This window comes from Sciurus vulgaris (genome assembly GCF_902686455.1).
Source record: "Sciurus vulgaris genome assembly, chromosome: 2".
Taxonomy (NCBI): domain Eukaryota; kingdom Metazoa; phylum Chordata; class Mammalia; order Rodentia; family Sciuridae; genus Sciurus; species Sciurus vulgaris.
Window position 1 is genome coordinate 176,456,123 of NC_136462.1, and position 9,877 is coordinate 176,465,999.

At 46.3% G+C, this 9,877-nt stretch overlaps 1 protein-coding gene across 3 annotated transcripts in view; it reads right to left on the reverse strand.

Annotated features, from left to right (window-relative positions):
* Positions 1-8,073, reverse strand: part of STK35 (serine/threonine kinase 35) — a 41,865-nt gene extending 33,792 nt beyond the window's left edge. For 2 of the 3 annotated variants that reach the window (XR_013762028.1, XM_079128522.1), the window contains exons 1-2: positions 6,913-8,073; positions 5,720-6,320 (exon numbers count right to left, since the gene is read on the reverse strand). Coding sequence is in view for 2 of the 3 variants with exons in the window: in XM_079128522.1 (XP_078984648.1) it covers positions 5,720-6,320; positions 6,913-7,218 (907 nt within the window). In the remaining variant the exon portion in view is untranslated. The remainder of the gene's footprint in view (positions 1-5,719; positions 6,321-6,912) is intronic. The other variant, XM_079128521.1, reaches the window with a different exon arrangement.
* Positions 8,074-9,877: the final 1,804 nt, after the last annotated feature.

Sequence of the window (9,877 nt, forward strand, 5' to 3'; positions counted from 1 at the left end):
CCAGTGGCCACATACTCAAGCCTCTGCTTTTGCCAGGTCATTTCTGACCTTTACAATTCATCCCTCCCTCTTCCCTCTCGAGTCTACATTTCCAGCAGCTGGTTCCCTACAGCACTCTTCATAGGTTGCAGTGAAGTCACATGTGCTACAACACAACTGTCTCCTCCATTAGACTGGGCACACACGGAGGACTGAAACCAAGTCTGAGGGTTTCCCCAATATAGTGCATGCACTTAATAGGTGTTCAAGAATGGGTGTTATGAGCTGGACAGATTTATAAAACGAACATGAAAAAAGTAGAAGTGAAGCTGAACAGTGAGTCGGGATCTTGAGCCGACTTTCCATTTACCCTTACCTGACGCTTGTCGGTGATCAGGTGATCCCTTTTCTTTCATTACTGTGAGGCTGATGATCAGCAAGGGGGCCTAGGGACAGCTACTCCCTCTTGCTGGCCCATTGTGTAACATGTAAGGAACAGCCCCGCAAACTAAACAGTGACAAGAAGAGCCCAAGGAAATAATCTTTGTTCTTGAGATTTGCAGAACTGAAAAGCACCTGGAGACCAGGTGTCTGATTAGGATCAGATATGCCTCGCTCTGCAAACTGCCTGTGAGAAGGTACCCACCATCTGTGATCACCCATCTCCTCCAGACTGCCCCCTAAATCAGCTCCTGGGAAGCTGACCCTTCATCAAGCTCGTTGTAATAAACAAAATACTCTACCCATCACCTGCGTCTCCACTGACTTAACTTCAATCAAGCATGCAAAGAGCAGGAGCCTGTGTGTGGTAACTAAGGCATGCAGAATGTGTAAATTAAAGACAACTAGGTCAGGGTCCAGAATTTGAGTCACAGAGGAGGGTTCCCAGTCTGAAGAATGCCACCAAAGGATAACATCAAGGTGAACTGAGTTCTACTAGAAGTTAGGCTCTCCTTGAGAGTTTGCACTATAAAAAGCCTTACCCAATGCAACCCCAATTAACCAAAGCTCTCAATTAAGTAAGAGTCGTTTCTATCTCCTGGGGCTGTTACCTAAAAATTCCCAATGCACACAGAAAGCGAGCAGTGCCACAAACACTGATTAATATATAATTAAACAAACTAACTATTAGCCTCTAAATATGATTATGCCCATTTTAAAACCAAGAAAAACAGAACAACTCAGAACTTAAGCCACTTGCCCCAACTGTCCAGCTCATAGCAGTTAAGAAAGCAGACTCAAGTCAGAATGCCTGTGCTGGTCCTAGCTTGGTTACTTGCTTAGCTGTTTTACGGTGGACCATTTCATTAACCTGTTGCTTCACCTATAAAAGATAATCAGTGTTGACTTTCAAATGTGGTTCTAAGGGCTATGAAGTTAACAGGTAGAAAGCAGAGCACCTGGCACATATCAGCAAGTTTTATGAACAGGGTGAAAAATGGACTAAAACTTGACTCCAAGTTCAGTGTTCTATTGTAACCTGTTAATTTACTTATCTGGCAGGGTAGCCAAAGATCACCTTCCATCCAGCCCAGTTTACCTGGGGACTCTATAAACCCTGAAGGCCTAAGCTACAGTAGAGAATTCAAAAATGCTTTCCAGGAGCCTGGGCAAGGGGTGGCCCTGCCCTGTAAGCTCCCACAATTCCCCACTCAACAGTCTAAACGAGCTCGCAGATACCCAATCCACTGCTAAGACCCTGGCTTCCCCCATGTCAGTTCTTTCCTCAGTCACTTGTGTTCCCTGCTCCCCAACACCTCTAACTAAACTCCCAGAGAGAACCTGTTTTCCAGGCTGTCACCACTCATGACCTAGCATCGTTCTGTCCCCCCGGGCATGTGTGTACCTCATGGGGCAAGCTATGCATAGACCCTTCTAGTATCACAGCCCAGATCATGGTGGCCATTCTATTGGTAAGCAAGTAAGGCCACTTCCCAAGGACTTAGGTTCCCACCATCTCAAGCTACCTAAAGAACACTCGAGTCATAAATATCAAACAACTGGTAAAGTAGAACTAGTGTCTTACCAAGACGGGGATAGGCTAAGATTCCAGTTTCCAAATATCTAGTTTTGTCAGTCTTGAGAGCTGATCCTGATTTTACTTTGTGTCTGGGGAGGGGCTCCTCACTTGCTGTTTGTCAGAAGGATTTAGAGGGACAGAGTTTCTGAGTTTGCAGCCAGGCTTGCCTGCTGTCTTCTAAGTGGCAGGGATCTTGAACTTTGTTTTAGGTGCAATCGAAACAGGGCCATGTAGCAATGGAAAGCAAGGGATGCCTTAATTCCTCTTTTATGTGAAAAGTACTTCAAAGCTAAACAAAGACACAGACACCAACTCATCAACCAAGTAAGTTATAGGACTGTTAAAAGTTGGTTTTAAAAAGTCACTCTTTAAAAGGCTGGTTTCAGTGCTGCCACTAACTCATTTTTGGCAAGCTCTGTTCTTTCTGAGCTCCAGTTTCCTTCCTTGTGAAACTCAGGCCATAGTCTTTTGACTCTATAGCTTCTGTTCTCTACAAAGTGCTTCTGGGTAGGACTTGGTTGGTCCTGGCTTAGAAAGGAAAAATGTGATGCACGAAGTTTACCAAAGCAGGACCGGTATTAGACCAAGAGCACTGTAAAAACTTTTTTTTTTTTTTTTTTTTTAATTTTGGGTCATTTATACATCAAGTAATTTCCTGAGACTATAGTCATGCCTTCTGTGCATTCACTAGACAGCTGAGATGACAGGGAGAAAAAATAACCAATCCACTGGCCCAAGAGTAAATTTGACTGTACTCTGATCTCTGCCTATCCTCAGCCCAAGGGTTCCTTTTTTCAAGCCCACCTTCTCCCCTAACTCCTGATTATCTCTAAATTCTACAATAATCTCTACAGTGCTAATGACCTAACCTGCCATCATTTCCTCCAGTGATCTCGACCACCATGCAATTCTTCTGCAGTCTTCAAACTCTACAAGTAAGTTAGCAAGGAGATTATTTTGGGAGTGCAGTGGGGGTTGTACTACCCCTTCAAATACCACTGTAAGGGCCTGGTAAAAATATGGGCATCTGCTTCCATTGAGACTTCAGGGCAGATTATCATCACTGTGGTCTAATTTCAAAATCCTTCTAAATTGCAGGAGATGGAGCAGAGGGTATCTGCAAAGGACTTTTCTGTTTAAGGAGCTCTGAATTAGGTCATCTCTAGGGTTCCTTCCAGCTCTAACTTACTGGACAGGAAAGGTAGGCTGTAAACCCTGATTAAGACCACTAAATCTTGGAAGCTCGAGTCAGGAAAACTTAACCTGGAAATACTTGGATCTTTGTTCCCCACTTTAATATTACATAAGCAAAATGATTGTTTGTTTGCTACTTGGTAAATTAAACATGGACAATGAAGCCTGACTGTCATTTCCATAAGTAGAGAAAATACATTTTCTTCATTGTTATCCTGAGCCCAGAATACTGTAGAGGCTCAAATATTTTGAAGACTCTAAATGAGTAAAAGGGACAATATTAAGTATGTGGCCTAAAGCAAAATACTTTATTTCTCTAGTTTTAGATTGCAAAGGCAGGATGAAAACATCAGAGATTTTGTCAAGTTGGTGTTGCTAACACAGGAAATAAGATGTGGTCCACAGTCAAGTTGGGAAACTTCAAGAACATGAATCTCAGTACCTCATGCCTATAATTCCAGCCACTCAGGAGGCTGAGGCAGGAGGACTGAGTTCAAGGCCAGTCTGCACAACTCAGAGAGGCCCTCTCTCAAAAAAATAAAAAGGTTTAGGGTAGGGTGCCCCTGGGTTCAATTCCTAGTACCCTGACCAAAAAATAAAAAATAAAAAAAAATAAAAAATTGGGGGTTGGTGGAAAAGGGTTCAGAATGCAGCCTGAAGTTACTGAGGCAGTGAATTCCTCCTTATCTGGAGCACTTATTGACATTCCCAGTGTACACAGCAACTCTATGACCTTACAGATACAGGCATGTGCCTCACAGGTTTTAGACAACTTATCCCATGTCCTGTACACTAGTTCAGGACTGAATATAAGTCTAACTCCAAAGTCCACAGTATTAACCACTATTCTCTGCTGCTCTTGATCACTGTAGGAGTCTTAAAAATTCTTCTACCTGTAAGAAAAATTTCCAGGTATTTATATTTTGGGAGAGTAAACAAGAACTGTAAATTGAGGTTAAAATTTCAAAACTGGCATCAATGAACTAAAGATAAAAGGGAGTGTTCAGCAAAGCAAAATTCCCACATCCCACAACAGCCTTGAAGTATGAAATCCAGACCATTCATTAACCATGGTGAAACACCTGAGAAAGAATGACTTAAAAATAAGTGATACACTCCTAGATCACAGACAAGGTAGAAGCAATGTCCCAAGAGTCTTTTCAAAACAAAAGCATCACTCTGGGGGAATGATGGACTTTTTCAGAATGAAAGGGGCAGGGACTAACAAAGAAACAAGTCTACTATGGAAAAGGGCCCCAGGTGATATGGTTTGACATCCAGTCCACCGTCAACAAAACAAGTAAGTTGAAACAGAACAAGAAGTTCTCTTGGCATAGGCTAATGGGATTCTATAGTAAAATTGGGCCAAAGCTCCAAGAAAGACTTTGGGACACCAGCCTACCCAACCACAAATCCTACTTACTCTTAGAAATTCATTCTTAGGTAGAAGAGTAGTATTAACTCATTTTGAAAGGACTCAGGCCTTGAAAGACAGCTCTGGGTCCACATTACTTAAGTATGAGAGGCACATGAGAACAAGGAGTTATAGTCCAACTTCCCTTTCAAGCTGATTAACCTTAATCAAATTAAGTTCACCTCTAAGCCTTAATTTTTCTATTTATAGAAATGGGACAGAATTTACTTATAACATTATTACCTAAAAATCACTTCAGTGCTCAGACCAACCCTGGGACTCAGATTAGTAAATTTTCCCCTGGATTCTCCAATCTCAGGGAGTCTCCTCACACTTTTCTAGACCACTGTTCTTTTCCTCCATGAACAGATCCCTGGTTACTTGTTCTCCCAGGGCTGCAAGTTCCTTGGCCTCACAGAGCCCAATTTTCTTCATAAATAAAATTACTTCCCAGATTCTGAGGTTAGGAAAAAGATTAACCATGTTAAAAGGCGGGAAAAGATGTCTGGTGGTTTGTTATGGGACAGTTCTAGGTCCACCTATGGGAGTTATTAGTCTGCATGCCCCAAAAGACTAAGACAGAAAGCCAGCCCGCCTTCCTGACTGCTCCGGGATGAAGGGCTCAGAGGAAAACGCACACTAGAAATGCAAGAGTTTTGGGGGTGGAGCTGGAGATGTCAGGAAACCTGGAACCAGAGAGGGGGCGGGTGGGTCGGATGAAAGTGTCTTTTTGTTTCAGAGGGAAAAAAGAAGAAACAGAGGGTGAGGGGGCTCCCCATGCAGTTCTGCCAACAACTCAGAACAGGACCCCTTCTGCTCCCCATCAGATCTTATGAGTGCTAGACATTTAAAAATAAAGCGGCACGCTGACTACTTACTAAGATAATGGTCAGCATTTAAATGAGCTCTTGTTATGAAAAAGTCAGTTAACATTCGGAGCTGGGGCTGATCTTGAGCAAGGGTAAGAGGGCCCCAATGCCTGGGCCTGCGAAAGGAGGGTGTGTCTGTGCCCAGGGTGACAGGACCAGGGCCAAGGGGGCCCGGGAACAGTTAGGACCCAGCGATCCGGAGGGCGGGCGTCCCGGCCCTGCGAGCGCCCACTGTGTCCCTACCTTTGAGCGAGGTCTCCACCAGGCGCAGGTAAAGCTGCGAGCTCTTGTTGCCGTGACTCATGCGCTGGGCTAGCCCGTTGCGCTGCAGGACGCACTCCTCAAACTGCACGACGTTCTGGTGGCGCCGCTTGAGGCTGGTCAGGGCCCAAAATTCAGCCAGCGCCAGCTCCACGTTCTCGGGGGCGTCGCAGCGGATCTTCTTGACCGCCACCCGGGCCCCGCTGCGCCCGGCCACTGCCTCGTAAACCACGCCGTAGCTGCCGCGCCCGATCTCGGCCAACAGGCTGTAGCGCGGCCGCGCAGACCCGCCGCCACCCTCTGGCCGCCGCCTCGCCAGGTAGGCCTCACCCGGGACCTCGGCCGCCACCGGATCCATGGCTTGGGCCGCCGCCGCCGGCCTCAGCTTCGCGCTGGGCGCCCGCGGCACTGGGCTTCGCCTTTTCCGCTCCAGGCTTTGTGTACCTCTGCGGGCGCCGTCCTCCTCCCCCGTTTCCATGGCTGCGGGCGGCGGGGGGAGCAGCAACGGTGCTGCCCGGGCCCCCCCTGCCTCATCCCTCCGTCCGGCCCCGGGACGCGGAGGAGCGGGACCTTGGATTGTGACCTGCGGGCGAAAGAATCAGTTAAACGACCAGGCCGAGGCGGGGAGGCAAGGAGCGTAGGCCGCGGAGCGTCCCACCTCCTCCTCCTCCGGCCGCCGCGGCCCCTTTAAGACGGAAGCCACTGCCGCGGATTGAACCGGGGGAAGGGAGGGGAAAGCGGGAAAGACGGAACCACTAAGCAGTGGCTCAGAGGGTGAACCGGAAAGAAAAGCAAAAACTATCCACTTTTTCCGTTAAGTTATCGGTAGGAATCGGAAAAATAAGAACCGGCAGCCTCCACGATGTATGAAAAGCGCCTTGAAGGAGGGATTCTGCCCGTTCAAATATTTTTCCCAGCTCTGTCCCCTTGGAGATCCCCCTCCCCGCGTCCTGCCTTGTGTGCTCCGGGGTGTAAACAGTCCATTGAATTAAGACCTAGCAGAGCCCGAAGGATCGACCCAAGTCCCCAAGGGCAGCGGGTGGAGGAAACGGACCAAAAGTTCGGCCTCTCCGAGTGAGACAAACCAAAGACCCCGTTTCCCGCCGCCAGCGCCGAGGCAGCGGGCAGAAGCCCCAGAGCTGGCTCTTGCCTTTACTCCGCCGGCCTGTCCTTACCTGGCCGGCACCGTTCCACTTCCGGGCGGCCCGCTTCCCCCCTGGGGCCCTGGCCAGGGGATGGTCCGCTCCGGGCTGGGGCTGCCTCCGGGACCGAGTTGCGCGGGAGGCGGCGGCCCGAGTCAGGCTTGCGACAGGTCCCACCGCTGCGCCGGTGGTGGCAGCGGCGCTCGCGGGGGAGGCCCAGGCTTCCAGGTTCCCGTGGCCCTCCACGTGTTCGCGCCAGCTGAGCCCTTTACATAACCTCTTTATATAAGCTGCACCTCCCGCCGCCGCTCGGGTCAGCGGAGACTCCTGGTGGCCCATCCCCCGGGAGGCCAGCACAGTTCTGCGCCGCCCGGGTCTTGCCAAGGTCGACGCAGCGGCCTCCACCCAGCGCACCCGGGACGCTAAGCCGGGGCCCAATCACCGGCGAGAACACCCAACCAACAAAAAATACGCGCCAAATTCCCGCGATTCGCGGCGGCCTCAGGGTCTACGCAGCCGCCTTCGCACCGCAACCGCCTCTCCTCTCGAGAACTGCGTGAGGACTAACCGCCCGCGGTTGGTGCCTCATAAATACTGATTGGGTGATTGGATTCGTCAGTTTGATTGATTCACAGCTCGGGCCTGGGAACCTCACCGACTGGGTTGGAATGCTCACTGTCACTCCTGCGCAGCCCAGTGATCTTGGGCAAATCATTACCCGTTCCTGATCTTGTTTCCTCCGCAGCAAAATAAAGTGGGCCTGCCTTCCCAAGATTGATAGGACCAAATGAAAAGTGGTGGTTAATCGGGTGTGGCCCGACAGTGCCCCAAGGAAGCTCCATTTAGGCATGAATTTTTAAAAATATTTTGTTCACTGCGTGGTACTCCATTCTCCAGTAGGTCCCCCGTATTTTAGTTGAAGTCTTCAGATATTTATCAAATGTGCTACGTACCATTCCAAATCTCGGAGAAAAAAAAGCAGAGACAGTCTCTGCCTTAGTTGAAGTTCTTCACCCCTGGAGGAGACAAATCACTTGGATTATTTTGGGCAAGTTAACCAACCTTCTGTCGTTGTTTTTCATCTGTAAAGTAGGAAGGAGAGTTGGAAAAATCAAAGTGCTTATCCCCGTAAAACACCTAGACCAGAACAGGTCTTGCACACAATAAAAATCATTAAACGCACAATGTATTACAATGTAATTTTAGCCAGAGATAAGCGTGCCAATAAAAAAAAAAGTTCTAGAGTTCCCGGGAGCTGTGGCAGGCCACTTCTGATAGTGTGTGGTCATCAAAAATCTCTTTTTTTTTTTTGATAAAATGTCAAATATATACATAAATTGTAAGACTAGTAGAGAACTCTCATATACTTTTAAAAAACATTTTTTAGTTGTAGATGGGCACAATACCTTTATTTTATTTTTTTATTTTTATGTGGTGCTGAGGATCAAACTCAGGGCCTCACATGTGCTAGGCAAGCGCTCTACTGTTGAACCACAATCCCGGCCCGTCTCATACACTTTTCAACCAGAAAAATATGTTGTTATCCTTTGTCATGTTTGCATGCTCTCTGTATGATACACACGTCCTTTTTTTCAAAATCAGAGTTTCAGACATATTCCTTTATTCCTTTATATTTTTTCTGGATTTGCTAAGAGCAAAGACACTCTCATACAATCTCAGTACAATGATCGAAAGCAGGAATTTTAACTATGAGAACATTCTTTTAATAGACCATTCATATTTTAAGTTTTGCTAATTGTGGCATTAATGCCTTTTATGGCTATTTCCCTGGATTGCATTCAGGATCACTTGTTGAATACAATTGTCAGGTTTCTAGTTTGCTTTAATCCTGGGAAGGCAGTTAGCTACTCAGCCTTCCTTTGTCTTTCATGACCTTGACATTTTTGGAGAATACTGGCAGGTTATTTTGTAGAATGTCACTAAATTGGATTTGTCTGGTATTTTCTCATAAGTAGATTCAGACTGTGCACTTTTTGACAGGAATGCTACTAAAAGAAAGTTATGTCCTTGGTGCCTCACATCAGGAAGCACATGACATTGGCTTGTCCCAACATTGGTGATATTAACCTTGATCACTGGTTAAAGTTGAATCTGCCAGGGTTCTCCACCATAAATTTGCATTTTCCCTTTGTAACTGTTAGGTATTTTTATAGGACTATATTTTGAGACTAAATATCCTATTCGCCACTAGATGCTCATCCACTGGTTTTAGCATTCATTTATGATTCTCATTTGGATATATACACATTATATAAACACTGTATATGTGTGTGTGTGTGTGTGTATGCATGTACACACAGAAAATGTACAAGAGAATGTGGCAAAATATAACTATTTTTATGGGTGAAAAGTATGTGAGTTTTTTGTTATTCTTAAAATTTATGTGTACATTTGAAATTTTATCCAAAAAATAAATAACTAAAAACTTGAAACAATTTTTATTATGATGGTTGTGAAATGGTGATTAGGGGGCCCTTATACGAGTTTTCTAGGGCTGCCATAACAAAATACCACAGACTGTGTGGCTTAAATGGTTCTAGAGCCTAGAAATCCAAAATCTGTGGGCAGATTTGGTTTCTACTGAGGCTACCTCCTTGTCTTGCAGATGGCTGAATTCTTGCTGTATTCCCACATGGTCTCTCCTCTCTGGGAAGAAGGCTCCTCTTTCCTGATGTTTCTACCAACAGCTTCATTTTAATGTAATCACTTCTTTAAAGACCTAATTTCCTCAGTTGGCCACTTCCTAAGGTACTGGGGGTTGCAATTTCAACATATTATTTTAGGGGGACACAATTCAGTTTATAACAATCTCTTTGGAATATGACATTTGAGCTGATACCTAAATTTCAAGAGGCCAGCCATGCTAAAACTAGTGGAAGTTCCTTCTGGGAATCGGGAGTAGCAAGTATAAAAACCCTGAGATAGGAACAAGTTTGATGGTGAATTTCAGCCACCCAGTGAGAGTGTAAGATGATAC